At 44.5% G+C, this 22776-nt stretch overlaps 1 protein-coding gene across 1 annotated transcript in view; it reads right to left on the bottom strand.

Annotated features, from left to right (window-relative positions):
- Positions 1–22776, bottom strand: part of PLA2G4A (phospholipase A2 group IVA) — an 875644-nt gene that overhangs the window by 580932 nt on the left and 271936 nt on the right. Inside the window, exon 4 of the mRNA XM_078642541.1 lies at positions 20660–20808. Within this exon, the coding sequence (XP_078498667.1) occupies positions 20660–20808 (149 nt within the window). The remainder of the gene's footprint in view (positions 1–20659; positions 20809–22776) is intronic.

Consider the following 22776-nt stretch of genomic DNA (forward strand, 5'->3'; position numbering starts at 1 on the left):
CCTGACTTCTCAGGTACATGCTTTATCGCATTTCTGCTGCCTCCCACTTACACGGCCAGAGCAGATTACCATCGGACAAGGACAGCTAGAGGTGTCGTGAGTAAAGACGACACCGCGGGTCAGGAATTCACTGACTTCGCAAAGGGTTTTCTGCCATTTTGGGGGCCTATGGTAAACAGCAGGAATATTCGCCAGTTATCGAGGATAGTTGAATCCGCCGTGACTACAACGGCCGGAGCCCTTGGAAATTTGACGACCGAACTTCAGTCGGATCGACTTATGACACTTCATAACCGAGTTGCCCTAGATATCATACTCGCCGATCGTGGTGGTGTGTGTAGAGTGATCCAATCTAGTTGTTGCATTTTCATCCCTGATAACGCACCGACAGTGTACCAAGCCATCTCTAAACTACACGAAATATCTGATTCCCTCCACGTGGAAAAAGGGGATTGGTCCTTACTAGGGTGGTTCTGGGAACTGATCGCTACATGGGGATGGAAAACACTGATCTTCATTGGGATGATCTTAGCACTTCTGTTTATGTTCTGCCTGTGTATATGTTAGATAATAATCAGCCACACGATGTTTCAGGAGAGCTGAGTTTATTAACGTCTGGTCTCTCGCACTGCGCTCACCTCAGTGAACGTTCTATGTCAAACGCCCTACCAACATTCCATGGGACACTACAATGGCAATAGTGGGAGTAGGGGGGGAAGGAACATACCATTAGCATATAACTAACATGAACATTAACAGCAATTGTTAGCGCACTTAAACAGGATGAGATTACAACACATCTCCCCTTGTACATGGACAACTCAAGCGGAAGTCCTCAGGGAGGAAAGATTCCATTGTTTTAGGTTACATAGTCTTTTTGCCAACTAGGTGGCTGACGCATCCTGGTCACTCTAGTTTCCTGCGTGTCCGTTGAATTATCCTCTGGAGTTTGCTCACCAACAGCCGTTGGTACGCACACATCAGGGCAAACACTCACATTGTCTATACTCCATGTACTTCCATCCTCCAACACTAGGGAGTTATTGTTCACTCTCTGTATCCTTGCAGGTTTAGAGAAGGAGGACACTTTAGCTCGACCCACAGCAGGTCTTTTGACCACCACCCATTGACCCACATAGAACTTTCTGGAGGATGTACCCCATTTCTGGTCATACTTGGTTTTGTACTCCTTTTGATGTAACTCCACCTTGTCTTTCACAGACTGTCTGTCCACCCACACCGGACTACTCCCATTCAACCAATTGGGGTTAAGCTTGGACCCTGGGTTTCTACCTTTGAGGGACACAAATGGAGACACCCCTGTGACTGCATTGGGGGCAGAATGATATGACCATAGTGTTTTCCTGACTGCCTCCTCTACTGGTTCACACATAGTAACAGCCATTTGAATAGAACTCTTCACCATCCTGTTTGCCCTCTCCACCATACCATTAGCCTTGGGACAGTACAAAGGAGTTCTTATGTGTGATATGGCTAAGTCAGACAGAAACTTTCTCATGACTTCTGACGTAAATTGGACCCCATTGTCTGTCACTAAGGAACTGGGGATACCTTCTGTAGCGAATATTTCCTTCAGGAATTCTATCATATCCTGAGTGGTTATAGCGTGGACAAACTTGGTGCTGATCCAATGTGAATGGTAGTCTATAATTACGAACATAAATCTCTGGTTGGCTCTGAGGAAATTCATGGGCCCTATTATGTCAATTCCCAACTTGTCCCATGGTTTACTGGGAACATCTATAGGAATAAGGGGGGCTTTGTGTACAACTTTAGATTTGTCACTTCTGCCACACGCTTCACAATCTTTTACCATGCTCTCCACCAACCCATCCATACCTGGGAACCAATAATGTTGTCTCACTTTACTCTTTGTCATGCTCCTTCCTGGGTGACCCTCATGTGCTAGCACAATGATCTTGTTCCTCATACCAGCCGGGGGAATGACCTTGTTTCCTCTCCACAGCTGACCATTCATGCTAGAGATTTCATCCTTCACTGACCAATAAGGCTTGAGGTTCTCCGCTAACTCTCTATTGTGCTCAGGCCACCCTTTCTCAACAAACTTCATAAGATCCTTTATTTCTGGGTCATTTTGGGAATCATTCTTCCATTCATCTTTACCAATGGCTGGAAGTTCCACCACAAGTATGGTTTCATCTGGTGGTTCGCTTACATCGTCTTCACCTTTTATGGGTAACCTAGACATACAATCTGCAATGGTATTTTTCTCACCAGCCACGTAACACATTGTGAAGTTGTACCCTTGTAATGCCAGTACCCATTTGGCGATGCGTGGAGTAGCCCTCTCCAAGTTCTTAGTAGAAAATAGAGGAATCAATGGTTTATGGTCAGACCTTAGAGTGAAAGGGATGCCCCACAGGAAGAATTTAAAATGGATTATAGCCCAGTAACACGCTAAGGCTTCCCTTTCAATGGTGGAGTAATTAGATTCAGGGTCCTTCAGTGTTCTGGAAGCGAATGCAATGACCCTTTCACATCCACCATTGGTTTGGGTGAGAGACGCCCCTAGGCCCTTGTTGCTAGCATCAGTAGTGAGAGTAGTCTTCTCATTAGGATCAAACATCCCTAATGTGGGTGCTCTTGCGATGGCTGCCTTAATGTACTTGAATTCCTTATCGCATTCCTCACTCCACCTAAAAGTGCTACTTTTCTTTAAAAGTTCTCTCATGTTGCTTGTGTGACTAGAAAAATTCTCCACAAACTTGCTCATGTACTCAACCAAACCCAGGAAGGATCTGACCTCCTCTTTAGTAGATGGAGGGGGTGCAAGAGATACAGCATCTACCAAACTGGTTTTTGGTTTTATCCCTTCGCCGGATATGGTATGTCCAAGGTAGGTTACAGATTTGACTCCTATTTTACATTTGTCCTTTTGTGTAGTAAAACCAGCTTTACTCAATTTACATAAAACTACTCTTAAGATGGAATCATGCTCGCACTCAGAGTCCCCATAAATCAATATATCGTCCTGGAAACACAGAACCTTGCTGAGATCATCCAGGATGTGCTGCATAATGCGTTGGAAAACCGCCGCCGCGGACGCCAACCCGAAAGGCATACGATTATACTGGTATGCTCCGAATGGCGTAATGAAAGAGGTAAGGTTCTTGGACTCCGGATGGAGGGCAACTTGGTGGTATGCCGCCGAGAGATCCAATACACTGAAAAACTTGGCACCCTTTATCACACTGAGCATCTCATTTATTCTAGGGAGAGGATGCCTCTCTACCCAGATGTTGGCGTTGAGATCCCTGAGATCTACACACAAACGAATCCCTTTGCCACCACCTTTGGAAGCGACCACAATGGGGGCTAACCATTCAGAACTCTCAATTTTTTCAATCACCCCCAAGGATTCCAATTTCTCCAACTCCTTTTTCAGGGAATCTCTCACCACCAATGGCACTGATCTGGCTCTGTGTACCGTGGGCTTGCAATGTTTCTTAAGTTTTATTTTATGAAGGAATCCCTTTAACAAGCCTAACTCGCTGGAAAATACTTCAGGGAACTCCTCACACACCTCATTACCGATATTGGGTTGCTCAATCAAATAGACAGGTTCTGAGGCGTTGGGGTCTAATCTTATTCCTAGGTCCTTTTGATGTCTCCATCCCAGTAAGCACGAACCTTTCTTAGTTAGATACACTTTACCCACAGTAGCTCTATCTTTAAATCTGATGTGCATAATGATCATTCCTACCACAGGTATGGTGTCATGGTTATAACCACCCGGGTTGATGTCAGTGGGCAAAACTTCATAAACTTTGTCAACAGACTTGGTCTTGAACGTGGTTTCATCTATAAGAGTGTACGGTGAACAAGAATCCGCATAAACTCTATATGCCACACCATCAAGCAATATTTCACATTCTGGGTAGCTACCTCCAGTATTTTCAAACAATTCATTAACCATAAAAACAATATCCTCCCTTGGTTCCTCATCATCCCAAATCATATGGGTCATTTCTTTCTTCATATCATGACACACCTTGGTGAAGTGTCCCCTCTTGTTGCACTTTCTGCATATGGCACCCCTTGCTGGACATTTTATGCTATTCGCCAGGTGATTAGGATTACCACAACGGAAACATTTCATCTTTTGAGACTCTTCTTTTAAGACAGTGCTACTTTTATGCATCAATTTACTCTTGTCATATTTGTTGGACACCTTAAGGATTTCGTCCTCACATACTTGTTTCACCTCAACCGCCTCTTTCATCTCATTCATACAGAAAGCAGTGTGTTCAATGCTTTTAGCTATGTCGATAGCTTGCTTTAATTCAGGGGCATCAGCAAGTAACTTTTCTTTTATTTTCCTATCAGAAGTGCACCTGACCAACTGGTCTCTGATAAGCGAGTCTGTGAGATTACCAAAATCACAGGTGGAAGACAACCCTCTGAGGACAGCTATGTAATTCACCACCCTTTCATGTTTGCCTTGATTCCTTGAAAAAAATTTGTGTCGCTCCAATACCACATTAATTTTTTTTCCAAACTGGGCTTCCAATTTTTTCAAAGCAATGCGGTAAACATCGGGTAGGACATCCCCTTCTCCTCCTCCACCTCTATTTTCCAACTCAACTTCGGGTAGATTATCATACATTTCTCTAGCATGCTTACCCAAATTGTGCAATAAAATGTGCAACTTCCTTTCTGATGAAAATCTGTTGCCTCCTATAGCTATCAGATAAGATTCAAAAACTTTCTCCCAATTCTTCCATGGAGTAAGGGGTTCTCCATCATCATTGAGAAATGGAGGGGGTTGTGACATCGACATTGCAGTAGCCATTAGAACCTATACACACTATACACCTTGAGATTATAAAAACAAAATGCAATATAGGCAATACAATGCTATCTCCTCAGTACGCAGTGCACTTTACATAGCTCTAGGCAATATATATATGACAAAATTGGTACCAATAATGTCCAAAGACAATTTAGTCTCAACGAGCTGTGCCCGTCAGCGTGACACGCACCAAATAATGACAAGAAGAATGCTGTGCCTGTCAGCGTGAACGCACAACAAGCTCTTGAAGTAATGACAAGACAATCTTAGTCTCAATGAGCTGTGCCCGTCAGCGTGACACGCACCAAATAATGACAAGTTGGATGCTGTGCCTGTCAGCGTGAACGCACAACAAGCTCCTGAGGTAAATGCCCCGTGACGATGAAAATCTTCAACAGCGTTAAACGGAGACAGCACCCTCTGACAAGGATGTAAAACTGTGCATGTAGCGTGAGGAATTATCAGCTCCAAAGTACAGGAACAGCTCGACAACTATGCTTCAACACCACGGTTGTCGTTAACCTTGGTTTCCCCACAGAACTGCCGCAAATGCACAAGTGCCTTGGTGTTCTTCAAATACTAAATCTTGTGTCAGCACTTTCTGGACTGTAGGCTCCGCATCAACTCGAATACCACAGCGAGAGCCGGGCTGGCAGCTCCCCTCAATCAAAACAGCGCTCTGCTAAAAGTTTTGTCACCAGGGAAGCTACACGCAACAGCTGACTGAAAGGTAACAACTGCGCCGTGGAAATGAAAAACACAGCACAGCGGTGCTCGTTAATTAACAGTTTCCCTTAACGGTCACAGGGTGATCGGTGCCTGAAGGAAAGCGCCGACCTGACAATCATCTGTCATCAACAGCTGAAAGGAATTACGGAATACCGCTAGACAGCACAGCGGAATGCAATGAGAAACTTGGCTAATTTCCGATTAGGTTTCAGAAGCGCCAGCCAAAAGTCATTAAACGCCAGGAATCTATAAAATCGTAACCTCCTCATAAACGAGTCAGAAGCCTCACGGAAGGAAAAGGACACTGGGTTCCATAAATGACTCGTCAGCAAACACAGTTCGCATGTCACAGAAGACTCACGGTTACTTGACCTCGGCGTGGTGGTTCGCAGCAGTGCTGAATAAACGGGGGAAGACCAGATCTGCCCCCCGCGCAGCCCCGTCGCCAATTTGTTAGATAATAATCAGCCACACGATGTTTCAGGAGAGCTGAGTTTATTAACGTCTGGTCTCTCGCACTGCGCTCACCTCAGTGAACGTTCTATGTCAAACGCCCTACCAACATTCCATGGGACACTACAATGGCAATAGTGGGAGTAGGGGGGGAAGGAACATACCATTAGCATATAACTAACATGAACATTAACAGCAATTGTTAGCGCACTTAAACAGGATGAGATTACAACAGTATACAGTGCGCTCCTGCACTCTGTGGCCTCTGTGCTACTTCATGTGTACGGACGCCTGTGTCAAGAGACGAACTGAGCAACAGAATGATGTTACAGCAGCATCTCCACGAATTCCTTCATACGGATTTGGACTCTGATTAAGATGAATCATTGCCTTACATAAGGGCAAAAGGAGGGTCTGTGGTACTGAAAATTTGGACCCTGTTGTCATCCCGATATCGAGGTCCAATACCCGTGTCACAAAATATCAACATACCATGACGAATTTGGTGTCAGCGAACCGATAATGATTAGGGCATCATTCCCATGCATTTGCGTCATAATCGAGGGTCGCCAACACCCCCAAATCATAGTTTCTGTCCCAACCCCTTAGACTCCATTTTGTGAACGGCATCCATCTTATGTCTTGCCCTCATGATAAGTCAATTAAAGGTCGAGCTTGATCTAAAAGGACACGTCCTCCTTCCCTGACTTCCCCCTGACCTGTCCCAACTGACTCCATCGCCTTTAGCCAAACCTGTCTGGGCAGCCCCTCGCCCAGTGGCCAAATACGATAGCATCGATACATAACATTCCTCCAACCATTCACTACATACAAACCATGCTTTCTACAAACGCACACCTGTCCTGTTCCCTGTTTATGACCAGTTTTATGACTAGGAGGTGCCTTCCTTTATTGGGGTTTCATCGATATCTGATGGGAGTTCCGGGCTTGGCTGAGTAATCTATCACACATTGGACATCTAAAATACGGGCTTACCTACATGACTTCGCTCTTTTGTATTATTGTAGAAATATGTGTATAGCCATATCATAAACTCAAGAATTCTTGCTTGAAGCTATTATTTCTGTATATAAGGAGAAGGCTGGTTCTGTAAAAACGAACAGTCTCCTGAGAACACATGACCCGTGTTTGTCGTGCTTCTAGGACACCTGTTACTTTGTAGCTATCAATAAAACTCGATCTCTGACTCGACTAGAAGACTCCGTGTTTCTGTGGTCCGGAACAGGGAGAACTCAGAGGTCTTCGGGTGTTATCCCCTGGCACCAAGCGGGTTCCCAAAAACCCGTTACCTCAACAACCCTGCAACATTTTGTTTCCTACAATCTGAAACAGTTTCCTATCAATGCACCATATAACCAGCAACTGTCTTACAATTTATGCGTACAAGTAAATATCTCATTACTGACTATTCACACCACAAACCCATGGAAGGATTTAGTACTCTCAGAAACTGGAAATTCAGTACAAGGTTTCTCCAGATAGTGTTCAATGAATTAAGTTGGCTTTTCAATCCTTCACAGAAATAAACTGAGAAAATCAATTAACAAATCCTCAATTACCATTATCAGTGTCAGATTTGATCCAATGCTTAACCCTTAATAACCCAAAAGATACTAATAAAAGTGTCTCAAAAGGAAAACATGGAAGATGTTTTTGAACAAAGCTATAGAAAACCTTAGAACAAAACAACCGTCCTGGAGAGTGCATGCACCATGGTGGAATGATTCATATTTTACTTCCCAGCAATTAAAAGTGCCAAACTCCTGTATAGGAGATCATTCTCACCAACACCCAATTAAACATCTTGAAAGCACCCAGTGATAATAGGTTACGAGTTGGGAAGAATGTTTAATCCAAGCAACTAATCTTTTACAACAAGCCATGTCTCATTGCACTTATTCAATCAACATAGAAAATGGATTTTGGTATGCTTTTATTCACTTTGTTTGACTCCATCCCTCTGCCACCTCATACTTAATTAGTCATATCTTCGTCTACTAATCAAGAAAAATACTAATCTCAGAAAAGATATACATTTTTGGCCTGATTTGCTTATTTTACTCATTAAATCCCTCTCCTCTTCTGTTGATATCCAGTGAGACTGTGTTTAAACTTATCAGCATTTTGGCTTAGAGCTAAATGAGTAGAGTCGTAGCCTGTTGCTACCCAAGAACACCCACACTCCCTTTAACCTCGATCTGTTACACACAAGAATGTGTATTTTCCCAAATTGTATTTGGCAGGCAAATACTTCTCCATTCTATTATTGGGGTTAGCAGGCGTTTCTGGCAGGTATCAGACTTCAGCCGAGATAGTCATTTTCTCAGGGCTCTTCCCTGGAATGGCCCCAACACCACACCTTTGATAATAACATTGTTTGAGTTACAGGGGCTTAATACTACATTCTAAAGCATGTGGCAGATTTCAAAGCTCCACTGTCAATATATTTGGAATGTGAGCGCTCATCTTTTGTGGTATTAGTTCACATATCCATGATCTTAGACCTTTTTTTGACTTGAGAAATTTGTCCCAAACTGGGCTCTACATTATGAGATCTCCATAGAATATAAATTGATTTCTCAAATTCTGCTGTCTGTTTGCTAAAACATTCCCTAGGATTACCCCAGGCAACAATTCCCATTACTTCTGTCCTTTTCAGAATTGTCTGATTCTCATATTACAAAGACAGGTTCTCCAGCAGTTATTTTATATATCTTTCGTAGAGCAGAATGATTCCCCCACAATAATGTGTCTATGTTTCTGCCGTATGAGTAGTTGTTCAACATGACTGCACGCTACGAATGCCATGAATCACTCATGCCACCATTTTTGTATTTAAAAAACATTTTAGCCACCATGTCATCTATCCCCTTTGATAATTAATAATTGCTGAGATGTACAAGGGCTTCAATTCAATCACCTCTTATAAACTTTAATAACAAAAGAATCTCTGAATCCAAAATAGGTTGGGACTAATTCATCCGCAGAGTTAAACAAACTCAGTAGATTAACATCTACTTCTCATGTGCTCTTCTTAGAGTATGCCACCCATTAAGATAGATGTGGTTAAATTGTCGGTCCATCTATCATAATAACCTAAGAATTGTATTAAAATTGACTTCCTTCATATACTCATTTTGTATCTCTTCTAGATGAATCCCCTGCACGCCATACCGCCTTCTCTCTCTGGTACTACACATCATGGTCTCAAGACTTGGCTCAAACCCTCTCAATCTTCAGACTCCTGAACTGACAGGCATCAGCTCTAGTAGTAGAGGCATAGCCAAGCTGGCACAAATGTTTCATTAGTACTGCCTTCCTTTACTTCTTCCTTGACAGATCAGCCTGTAACGCCTAGACGAAAACAAGTTACTTACCTGTAACTTTGGTTCCCCAGTATTGGTAACTTTCATAGATTCCCATGCTTTGTATCATTCCCCGTTGTCGGAATGGGAGCCTCGGTAGTATAAAAACCATAGAAACAAAAGAGAAACATAGGCCTAGGCCTCATCTCATTTTGTATCCTATCACCCTCTTTTTGTAAAAAGAGACCACACTTTTGCCAGGACCAATCAGAGCAGTCTCACCCCCTAGAACCTTCCTGAGAGAGCTCAGAGCCTCAGATTTTCGTAGCCGTTGTGCAAACCGCCACTATCTCTGTAAAAAGGCTGCGCTTTCCCAGGGGAGGAGGGTGGGCACATGGGAATCTATGAAAGTTACCAATACTGGGGAACCAAAGTTACAGGTAAGTAACTTGTTTTCTTGCCCCAGTATTGGAACTTTCATAGATTCCCACGCTTTGTATCAGAGTAGCTAGCAGTAAATCACAAAGACACATTTTGCAGATACATGGCATCACATAACCATATTAGCAATACTTGCAGCATAGCAAAACGCTAAACAAAATGTGCTCACCAGGATGGAGGGATCGCAGGGAAAGCTCACCTCTCAAAGAAAAAGATTCCGCAGAACTGCTTGACCAACATCTGCATCGCCTCGTCCTGCAGACTCTAGGCAGTAGTGTTTCGTGAAGGTAGGAGTACTGTTCCATGTTGCTGCCCTGCATATGTCCTTAATGGCGACTCCAGAGAAGAGAGCCACCGACGATGCCACAGACCTCGTGGAATGTGCACGGACTTTTCTGTCCAGTGGCTTGCCCGCCTCCTGATGGCAGAATTGAATCGCACTGGAGATCCAGCTGGAAATGCCACTCTTTGCCAAAGGAAACCCCTTCCGTGGTGCGCTGTAGGACACAAACAACTGGGATGATTTCCGAAAGGGTCGTGTCCGCTCTAAGTAGAATTTCAAGCATCTCTGAACATCCAAAGAATGTAATGTGCGTTCCGCAGACGTAGAAGGGCGTGGAAAGAAAGACTTTAAAATCAAAGGTTCATTCAAGTGGAACTCAGACGGCACCTTAGGAATAAATTTTGGATTGGTGCGAAGAATAAGAACATCCTTTTTGAACTGAAGGAATTGATGCACTATAGAGAGGGCCTGAAGCTCACCAACTCTTCTTGCTGATGTTAGGGCTAAGAGGAGGGCAAGTTTCCAAGACCGGAATTTCAAATCCGCCTTGTGTACAGGCTCAAACGGAGCTATCATGAGTTGAGCCAGGACAAGATTGAGCTGCCAAACTGGTGGAGGAGGCCGCACTGGAGGATACATCCGGAACAGGCCCTTTAAGAACTGTTTAACAATTCTAGAGGACCATAAGGAAGGGCCTGAAGAACTGCGCCGAAACCTTGATATGGCTGCAAGATGGACCTTCACAGACGAATGCGCCAACCAAGACTTAGCCAATGATAGTATATATGGCAATAATTGGTGGGGCAGAGATTTGTAAGGATGGAGACCTTGTCTTTGACACCATAGGCAGAACCTCTTCCATTTAGCCTTGTAAGTCTTATTGGTGCTCGGTGCTCGAGCCTGTGACAAAACTTCTCTACATTCCTGGGAGAGATTCAGATTGCGGAACTCTCGGTGTTCAGGAGCCACGCTGTCAAGTGAAGCGATTTCGGATCCGGATGGTAAACCTGTCCCGGATTCCTTGACAACAGGGACGGAATTGGTTGTAAGCGAATTGGAGGAGCCTGGGAGAGCTGCAGGAGTTCTGTGTACCAGAATTGCCGGGGCCATGCTGGAGCAATGAGAATCATCTTGCATGGTTCCGCTTTCATTTTCCTGAGAACTCGAGGAATGAGGGAAATTGGAGGAAAAGCGTAAAAGAATGCGCTGTACCAGGCCATCGAAAGGGCGTTCCCCAGGGATCCCGGATGGTGAACCTTGCTTGCGTAAAACCGGCATTTGGCGTTCACCGGAGGCAAACAGGTCGATGGTTGGTGTCCCCCAAGCCGAGAACACACTCTCCAGAATGGATGGATTCAATTCCCACTCGTGAGTCACCTCTGTCTGTCGACTCAGGGCATCCGCCTTGACATTGAGCGAGCCTGCCAGGTGTTCGGCTCTCAGAGTGATGCTGTGAAGAATCGCATAATCCCAGATCCTCTGAGCTTCTGTGGACAGAGTTTGCGACGTCGTACCCCCTTGCTTGTTGACGTAGTGCATGGCCGTTGTGTTGTCCGTCAGGACCAGCACTGTATGGTTGCGAACTCTGGGAAGGAAAGCCTGCAAAGCCAACCGTATGGCCGTCAGCTCCAGAAAATTGATATGGCACTGGCGCTGTTCTGGACTCCAGTGCCCGCTGACTTGAAGCTCTCGGAGCACTGCTCCCCAGCCTTCCAAAGAGGCATCCGTGGTCATGATCAGGGGGGATGGTGAAAACCTGAACGTCAGACCTTGTGCGATATTGTCTTGTACTAGCCACCATTCGCATGCCCTTCTCAATGCTGCTGTCACCAACACCTTCTCGTTGAATGAGCCCTCTGCTTGGCGCCATTGCTTGTCTAGCTCCTCCTGCAGAGGACGCATTCGCAGCCTGCAATGCGGTATCAATGGTATGCAGGATGACATCGACCCGAGAAGGGACTTGTAGTGACGGACTGAAAGGCATCTCTTGTGGAACAGTTGGCGAGCCGACACCATCAACTTCTGTTGACGCTCTTCCGAAGGACGAGCTGTACATTGCGTGGTGTCCAAAATGGCGCCCAGGAATCTTGTGGATCTGGAGGGTTGCAGAACTGATTTGTGTTCGTTTAGCTGAAGGCCCAGGTGACGGAACAACTGGATGCAAAGTTGAAACGGCTTGAGAAGTTTCCTCGAAAGATGGTGCCTTGACGAGCCAGTCGTCCAAGTAAGGGAAAACTTCCAGGGATTGTTTCCGTAGAACAGCCGCTACTGGTGCTAACACTTTGGTGAACACTCTTGGTGCAGACCGAAGGCCAAACGGAAGCACCTTGAACTGGAAATGGCTCTTGCCCACTGTGAAGCGCAGATATTGTCTGTGAGCTGGGTGTATCGGAATATGGAAATATGCATCTTCTAAATCCAGGGACGCCAAATAGTCGCCTGGGTTCAAAAGAGGAAGAATTTCCTGGAGAGTGACCATCCTGAAAGAGAGCTTGATGAGAGAAGTGTTGAGCTCTCGTAGGTCTAGTATGGGGCGCCAAGTCTCTGCCGTCTTCCGCACGAGGAAGAACCTGGAATAAAAACCTCTGCCCCTCTGAGAGAGAGGTACCGGTTCTATGGCCCCCTCGAGGAACAATTGATGGGCTTCGAGATGGAGTAGTCCCAGATGTTTTGTGCGGATGGCGCCCGGAGCTCTTGTTGGAGGAAGGTCTTGGAATTCCAACGTATGGCCACTCTCTACAATATTCAGGACCCACTGGTCCGATGTTATAGACTTCCAGCTGTTCAGACGAAACAATATCCTGCCCCCCACCGATGTGACTGGGAGGGAAGGAACAGTAGGTAGAGCCAGGAGGCCGCTATTGCCGCTTGGCGTGGTCACGTCCCTGACAGTTCTGACGGCCTCGCGGAGGTTGGCGAGAGTAAGACGCAGATTGTCCCTGCCGTTGATGGGAGTATTGGTTCTTATAAGACTGCGAAGATTGCGAGGAATATCTCTGTTGGGTGTTGCCTCTATACGAAGAGAAACCTCCGCCACGAGCGCCTTTAAAGGGGACCTTACGGTAGTTGAGTGATCCCAAGGACTTCGCCGTGTCTGTATCCTTTTTTATATTTTGCAGGGCATCATCAACATGCTTACCGAAAAGCATCTCACCATCAAATGGGAGATCCAGGATCTTATTTCGGACCTCCTGACGAAACCAGGTGGCTCTCAACCAGCCCTGGCGACGTAGCACTGATGACCCTGCTAAGGCCCGAAACGCTGTGGACGCAATATCCATAGCACAGTCGATAACTTCAGAGGAGGATTTCTCTCCCTCCATCAGCACTCTCTTTGCCTCATCCCTTGTGGAGTCAGGTAGTTGTTCCACAAACGGTTCCATGTCGCACCACATCTGGCGGTCGTATCTGCCTAGAATGGCGAGAGCATTTGCCGCTCTAACAAGCAAGCTGGCCATGGAAGAGAACCTCTTCCCCATGTTATCCAGACGTCTACCGTCCTTTTCTGGAGGCTTAGTCAAAGGTGTTGACGGGTTTTTGGACTTGCTTTGGGCGGCCTGCGAGATCACTGAATCAGGCTTTGGCTGTCCAAGGAGACAAGCTGGACTGCCCTCTGGGGCCTTATATTTCTTTTCCAGTCTTGGGAGAACTGGAATAACTGTAGCTGGATTTTGCATGATTTTCATACCTTCCTCCCACACATGTTCAATTATGGGAATGGACTTGACAGATCTTCTGTATTGTTCCTTGAAGTCATAAAGGAAACATTCAGACTCGTCCCTCGTAATCGGCAGTCCAAATCTCTTTGACGCCCTCTCCATCAGGTTATGGAACCCCCCCTATATCAACTGGAGGGGAGATAGAAGTATCACGACCAGTGGCGTCTGGATCTTGTAGTCCACTGTCACCCTGATCCAAGTCCGGGTCTTGCAATGGATCAGTCAAGGGACCCACCTGTATCGCCTCTTCGTCCAAAGAGGTATCCTGCTGGATAGTATTGGCTGGTTCGGGATCCGGTGTCCGTGAACGGATCATAGGTATCATCAGTGGAGGCGTGGGCACTGGCAACGGAGGAAGACCGATAACTGGCTGTGCTTGTGACAATACCTGAGGTGGAGGTTGCGCAGACTGCATTGAAGGTTCCGAAGGAAACCTGTTTTGATAGTCCTGCAGCATCATCTGTAGATCAGAGATGAGAGAGGCGGGCATGGCCCCCATGTCCTGCCCTACACCAGACAGACGCCGCTCTTCTGGAACATAGTAATGAAATTGCTGGCCACCTGTATGTTCGTAATAGTCCTCCGTGTCCGTCTCCTGCAATTTTACATTCAAGTCTGAGGGACTATAGGCAGCTCCATAATGACCACTCATTCTCATCCTCCTCCGACTCATCATCCAAAAGCATTGTCGGTGGATGTGACTAAACTCGTCGAGGGGACGTCATCTCCGGTGTAATTTTCATTTTTTGCATAGGAAAATGCATTTTCTGACCCGTCGACGGTCTCGTCGACGGAGCCGTCGTCGACGGTGCAGCAGTCGTCGACGGTATTGTCGATGGAATCGTCGACGGTACAGTAGTCTTCGTCGACGTAATCTTGGTCGTCGACGGAATGATCGACGGCTTCGTAGACGAACTCGTCGTCATCACCATCAGCGTCGAAGTTGTCGTCGTCGTCGTTTTTGTCGCCGACGAGGCCGTCGACAACACCTTACAGGAGCTCATAGTCGTCGACGTGGAAGATGCTATCGTCGACGAACCCGGAACCTTGAAGGACGACGTAGTCGCCGACGTGAAGAACGCTACCGCCGACGAGCCCGTCGACGGAGCCAAGGAAACAGCGGGAATTTTCACAGAGGTAATCGTCGTCGACGTACCTGGTGTTTTCGTCGTCGACGGACGCTGTTTTTTCTCCGGCCCGGTTCCTGGAGTGACAACAGAGTGTTTGTCACTGGATTTTTCCTTTCTGGACGGAGGAGAAGTGATATGAACCTCCTTTTTGTCCTTTGAGGCTGTAATTACTCCAGCAGCCTGTCCCTGCCTCTCCTTTTCACTTCCGTGAGGAGATTGAAGGGGACCAGCCCTCTCAGAGATCTTATGAGGGGCCTTAAAAGGGGGGTCAGCAGCAGAAGAACCAGGGGGAGACCTACCCCTCTTCCTGGATCTGTGAGAGGACGCAAAAGATGTGGAATCCTCTTCGTCCAATGAGAGCACCTCCTTCCGAGTCTTCATCTTTTGAAGCCAGGTCAAAAGCCGACCCTCTCTGTCACGAAGAGTCTTGGTAGAGAAGGTCCTACAAATCTTGCAGTCTGTGGCATTGTGGTCAGGGTATAAGCAATAAATACAGTTTTCATGCTTATCTTCCACAAAAAGTCGTTTTTTTCCCACAAGAGGCACAGGACCTGAATAAGGCCTTCTCCTTGTCAGACATGTCTTGATTTCAGTAGAAAAACTTGAAGAAATAACCAGAAAGGTTGAGAAAACTGAGCAGAGCTCAGTGGAGACTCCCTAGCACAACGTGCGGTAGAAAAATCTGAGGCTCTGAGCTCTCTCAGGAAGGTCCTAGGGGGTGAGGCTGCTCTGATTGGTCCTGGGAAAAGTTTGGTCTCTTTTTACAAAAAGAGGGTGATAGGATACAAAACGAGATGAGGCCTAGGCCTATGTTTCTCTTTTGTTTCTATGGTTTTTATACTACAGAGGCTCCCATTCCGACGACGGGGAATGATACAAAGCATGGGAATCTATGAAAGTTCCAATACTGGGGCAAATGAATTTGTATCATTAAAGCTTTTCCAGCTGCAACCAAGTAGGTTTTCAGACTGCTTCTGCCACAGTCTTGGTTGTTGCCTTTCACTTGCCTGCCTGAACTATTAACAAAATTATGAGATTAATTTTACGCTCAGAGAGTACACAAAAAGTCACTCTTCCCAGAGGGCAGGGTGATGCACTAGTAAAAAGCAAATGTCCACAAATATGAAAGATACAATTTAGTTATTTAACAGATTTATTGTGTCAAACTAGAAATGAGGCAACATTAAAATTACTTGTTAACTATCCAGATTAACTATTTTCTGCAGCCCAGCTCTTCAAATGACGCTTAACTAGAGAAAGGTTCAGGAGCTAACATGCTTTGAAAATCACAAATGCGCCTAACAGATAAGGCATCTAGAAGGTTTTCACAGCATACCAAACTACATGTAAATCTAATATTACATACCCATCAAACTAAAAAAGTTATGTACTGCATTTTTATTCTGCCGTTCTATTTGAAGATGTCAGAACTGTTGCGCACAAATAAGTTCAGAGATGCAAAGGGGGAGATGATGAAATCACAAACGAGATGGGTTCTTGTCGTTTAAATGAGAAGCGCTTTGACAAACTTCTGCAGAAGGACCAGTCTAGGACTAACCCTCTGATGAAGAACTGACCATCTAAAAAACAAGGTCAGCCTGGAAAGTCTACCCACATCATTTGATATTACCCAAGTATATTAATATTTGGGTATTTGATACTGCATTCCGTCATTTCTAAGCGCTGCTCATAATGCACATTATAGGTCCAAAAGTTAATGGTACTCAACTTTGCAACCACAGAAAGCCTGAATGCGGAGTCGGATACTAAATCTTGGTCTGCAGAGCAGGGCATACATGAGAGCACAGTGTTTCATTCATGGAGTCCTCCAACCAGCATTTAATACTACATGCTTGCACACAATAAAGATGTAAATTGCACACAATAAAGATGTCACTGAATTGTACCATTGACATTTTTGTAGTTCTTTGAATTTTTCACGGATTAGTTTGTGCTTGAGGCTGTGACCTCCTTAAATCACCTACACATACAGACTAGTTTAAATCAATCAAGCAGAATTTATATAGCGCAGCTTATCACCCGAGAGGGTATCCAGTAGGGGTGGGCGAATTTGCGCAGTCGCGTTACGCAAAGCTCCACAAAATGGAAACCAAACGTCCACGAGCACGCAAAAGTTCCGCGAACACGCGGAATTGCTTGTTCCGCCCATTCGCAATGCTTTTTTCCTGTTCGGGAACGCTGTTTCCGCGCTCGGGGAGAAATATCTCACGAACACACATTATGAAAGCGCGAACAAGCAAAAAATTCCGTTATGACGCAGATCACAGAATTCTTGGCAATTCCGCATTCTCTGTGGAACGCAAAATTACCCAAATTCAGAAAATTCCGTGAGCGGAACGTAATTTACCACCCACGCCTAGTATCCAGGCACTGCACAGTGGTTACAGTCGAAGAGCCAGTTCTTGAGTACCTAACTGAAGTGAGTCAGAGAGGGTGAAGTGCGGAGATGGAGCGGGAGGGAGTTCCAAGCTTTGGCGGCGAGGTGGGAGAAGGAGAGTCCTCTTGTTTTATACGTGCTATGCTGAGAACGAGGCTTTCTAGGCTCGACTGACTATTCTTGCAAAAGGGGGTTTTTATAATTAATTTTAAACATTTGTATTTTAGCACACTTTCTAAGTTTGTATGATTGTCGGTGCGGTCTTATTATGCTCTTTTATGGTTGTTTTTTACAACCGAATAAAGATGCTATGATGATGATTTCAACAACCTGTTTCTTCAGGACGACCGTGTGCAATCTACTCCAATGACCCCTTACTGAATTTAGAAGTTCGCCTATTTTTTTTGAAAAGTACACCTTTTCGGGTTAACCCACGAGTTTCACACCTCTTTCCCAAACAAACCGAAAGTATGAAGAAAAACAATACAAATATTTTTTTATTTTACAACTCTGCCTTTTCCTAAACGCTGGGGACAGGGTGATCACTGCAAACTTTTTGTTGGGACCATTTTTTTGTTGTGGGGTGCAGGGGCACACACTTTCTTGAGCAGCATTTTTTTAGAAAAAAAAGCAACACAATTCTGATACATTTTGGTTATTTATTTTCTCAGTTCTCGCAAAAAAAATCACAAAAACCTGGGGCCCTTTTCAATTTCCACCATGGGGGAATTAAAAGAACGCAAAATTGTCTTGGATACCTTTTGTGGAATCATTTTATGAAACTGTCGGCACCTGGTAAAGTTGGCACAATTCTTCCTGCCTAATTAATAAATATTACATAGGAGTGCCTTGCTATGGATGGCTCGCGGGGACCAGTTTGTGGAGGAGTACGCACTGGTAGACCCAGAGGCCCGTTCGGTTATAGCGGAAGGCACTTTGGATGGTGAGCCCCTCACGTTGGCAGTGATGTATGGGCCAAATGTGGGTCAGACCCTTTGTCTTACCTCCTTGATGCCGGCTCTTCTCCGATAAGCGGTGTCCCCAATTTTGTGGAATGGGGATTTCTATTGCTTTCCAGAACAGGTGGATGATAGTTTTACACCTACCTACTGGGGGCTCATTCACACGCCACCACTAGGCAGCTACAACAGTGGGCCCATAATGTACAAGTGAGAGATGTTTGTTGCACCTTGCACCCACACCAAAGAGAGTACTCTCACTATTCTGCAGTGCAAGCTCTCCACACGAGGACTGATCTGATATATAGCAGCAGGGCACGGATGAGCAAATGTAAACGAGCGGAGTATTTAGGTAGGACATCATCTTACCATAGCCCCATGATGGTAATTTTCGAGTGGGTGCAGCCCCGCCCGGTGATACCCACATGGCACTTACAGCCACTGGCACCGGCGGACACACCATTTCGGACACATGCGGGGGAACACAATGATGATGCAGGGCCTCGCATTTCGGAACCAACACATCACTTCAGATACGCACCACATCTTCGACACAGATTTTCGCAATGCTCTGCAAACCATGATTTAAGTACTTTTGCTCAACTGGTCTAACTGGGTCCCTGTAGCCAGCTCACGCAACATCACGGTCTTCCTGAACTTGTGACTTTGCCCAGGTCTGACACAACCAGATATCCACAGTTTTATTTATTTTTATTTATTTAATTTCTTGTATCGCGCTGGAATCAATCCCATAAGGGTATCTCCGCGCTTTGCCAGCCAAAAAGTTATCGTAGTCTTTAAATGCATCAAAGGGCCTGAAATGCTTCCTGGAAGAGGAGAGTTTTCAGGGTTTTTCTAAAGGATAGATGGTTGGTATTCATCCTTATTTCTATGGGAAGTTTGTTCCATAGGGCAGGACCAACCGATGAGAATGCTCGGTCTCCCTGCCAGTTGCCACTTTGTGCTTTTAGGCACTATTTTCACTAAAATCTTTTAAATTGCATAACTTCGGTTCTATTGATTGGATAGTTGTCATTTTGGTCTGTTTTATTTATTAAAGAAAGTACAAACTTGGTTTGGGATCTTTTTGGTGTTGTGGTTTCGCTTTATTACTGTTTGAAGTATTGCACATATACTGAACACATTTCTTCTAAATTAGATCAAACTGCTCTGTGCAAAGCTACTAGAGTGTTAGGCAGAGATTAATTTAGGGTTGCCTTGTGCCTCACCCTGACAAGGATTGCGATTGTTGCTTGACCAGGGCTCACAGCTCAGGCAACCAACAACCCGAGTTCTATCTATGATTTTATTCCAGCCCTGAAGAAATCTCAAATGTCTGGGAACAACATGAGTTGGCTGACTAGTGATGGAATTCTATAGTCTATGACGTTTTTTATTTGGTACAACAAGAATTAATACAAATTATCTTACATGTGAAGGAATATAATACATGCTTTTGAAATTTTTTTGATTCAATGGATATTCAGTACTACAAACATTTATAGACTGCGGACCAGATTTTGTGCAATAACATTTCACAGTCCAGTGGCAATCTATTAGTAGAGTACAAAATGTAGCCTCCATGGAATATTCTGGCACCTCAGACTGAAAGACTATATTGTGGTTTGAAAGATGCTGCAAGAATTTCCTTGAGGCTAAAGCTAAGAGATGGCATTTGTATGTCTGGCTAAGAAGGCTCTATGAGCAATTTGAAGATTTAGCATACAATGACCATTGCAACTAACTAGGGAACTCACTCTATGAACCACTTCAGTGCAGGCATATTTCTTCAGCACCCTTACTCAAATACAACCTCAGGACTTGAAGATTCACGAAAGTCATCCTGGTAAGTTCTCAAAAGTTCTACTTCTCAGACATTTGGGCTAGCATATAATTGTGACCTACACCCTTACAAGTCATTCTCCTTGCTGCAACAAGTTCACAGTCTATATGCTTGGTAAAATGTTGTCCCTTTACACTTTTAGACCAACAAAGGTTTTCTAGGATGTCTGAACTAACGAATGACTAAAACATGGTATGCATCTCCTCTACATGGTTACCTTCCTATTCGTCCCCAACGGTAGCCATGGTTTCCCTTCCTCCTTCTTGCCTATGAAACTGGTCACTGATCTCCTGTGCTTTCTTAAGTTGACTTCCTTGGTAATGCACATCTACCCCTCCCCCTGGATACCCAGAAGGGTCACAGCCACTTCAGCTTTTGAGTTCCCTAGCCAGAATTGTAGCTTTAAAAATGCCGAAAAGTGAACAAGTGTCTAACTATGGGATCTCAAACCAGCATCATGCTGACCTCAGCAGGAATAAGTGCTTTGGAATAGATCCACGTTCCTAGAGACACACCTCGTACAATACATATATATTCGATTTACCTCCAAAACATTCTCCTGGTTCGGATCCAAAATAAACTCAAAGGTTTCATTCCAGACAGGATTTATATCGTTATTGAAATGTTTTGTTCGCCTCCTGCTGTCTGGAGCTGTAGAGATGAAGAGTTCCACATAGGGGTCCGGAGTATCAACTGTTAAACCAAAATAAAACGGACACTGAAATGAAGAGGTTCTGCAAATCAATTAAAAGGGTTTACATGGTGTATGTTAAATAACAATTTTCGTAGAAAGAGAGGTTGTGAAACATGGTGATATACATTATTTACATTAATCAGTGTAAAAAGTCCAGCATCTGCCGCGATACCATATTACAGCACCAATCGGATACCATCATTCTAAAACACAGGCAATTAATACAGGTCCAGTTCCAGGTGGGCAGGTTGAATACACACTAGTAGGACCGTAGCTCCAGTATAGATGTTCTGCATTATTTAGACTGTGGCAGAATTTATCAACATTGTTGCTATACCTTTTACAACACTTTCAGCATGGATGTGAACATTCATTTAGCAATAATTGCAACTTGTTGTCGGGTGTAAAACAAAAACCCAAGGGTTGCATAGGCATGGAGTCAGGATCTACTCTTACGTTTCTGAGCATGTGGGATGCACATGGGCATGATGTCAGCCCTGCACAACCTCTCATTGCTACAGCCACAACATGCACAGACAAATGCTCCATTTTTATCACTGGTCTTTAATTCACATGAATCACACTGTACAACTGCCCCCACAGAAGAAAGGATACAGCTTAAACCGCATCAGAACTGTGTGAAACCACTGGTCCTTCATGAAAATGACTTATGTGGTTATTAAGGTTTGTATTGCAATAAACCCATCCCAACCTTCTCCGTGGCATTAGTCCTCCAAAAAGACCCAACCTATGCAGTCAGACCAAACTGTAGTAATCCTTAGGAAGTATAAGGAATACAGTTGAAATGTTATTCATGAGCACTCAAAAATAACAACCCCTACTGCATTCTCCTACCCTCCTCAAGATAAATATGGCAAGGGTCCTTAAATCTTGTAAGCATCCAGTGAACAGCTGCTAGGGCAAGAGTAAGTCACCCCAAATCCTGCAAGGACATAGGTGACAAAGGGAGGCGGAGAGGGACCATAGTTAGCAAACTTTCCTACATCTGCCTGTACCTGGTATTATTCAGGTGATATAGCTTAAAGACTAAGAGGAGGTCAATCTGACCGTCACATTGAGAAGGAACATGCAAGTGATATTTCCTCTGTCTGGGTCCTCTGGCTAATATTTTGTGATTTCAGAAGGTAGGATCATAATTTTGATGGCATTATGGCACATTTTTAATGGGATGAAAGAAGCACATAGATTAAATTTTAGCTAAGGTGTAATTTTTTTCTTGGTTAATCGCCTTGTCTTCACAATAGTTACAATTTAACAATTCCTGTGAAACAAGACTTTTGCTTTAATTAACGGATGTTACTTTCCTAAAAAGTTAGCCTAACATTGCCCTGGCTTCACCACATTCTCATATAACACCCCAAAATGGTATTACATCATTATTTAACTTTATACAACTTATGTCGATGTATCCTAGTGCTACCTAAGGATAGGACTGATATACTAAATAACCATGTTTTGAATTACTTTTCACATAATGAGACTAGGCTCTGAACTAATGGAATGTTTTTTCAGAGTTTGGCTTCGTTGTTCCATAGCCTCGCTTCCTGGAACTTGAAGTCTCTCAGAATGTATCTTTCAATTGGGATTTTCACAGTGGCAAAAGAAACCAGATTTTTAGGTCATATGGCACACCCAAGAGGGTACTTTCTAAATTTCTTGATCAAGAAGGACGAGCTGAATCCTATATACCATTCATGTTGACTGTAACATGCTCCATTTATGAACCGGAAGCCACTGAAGTTGCTTAAAGTAGAGGGATACACTATCATACTTCCGTATATTAGTGATGAGTCTCATTGTGCCATTCTGAATTGCTTGGAATTTGTGACCGCTCCTTTTAGATAACCAAAGAAAGACTTAATTGTAAAAGCCTAGACAGGATTGAATACATTAATTAGCCATGTTAATTCTCTGAAAAAGGAAAGAAAGGGGAGATTAATTTTAAC

Source organism: Lissotriton helveticus, chromosome 1_1, assembly GCF_964261635.1.
Source record: "Lissotriton helveticus chromosome 1_1, aLisHel1.1, whole genome shotgun sequence".
NCBI classification, from domain to species: Eukaryota; Metazoa; Chordata; class Amphibia; order Caudata; family Salamandridae; genus Lissotriton; species Lissotriton helveticus.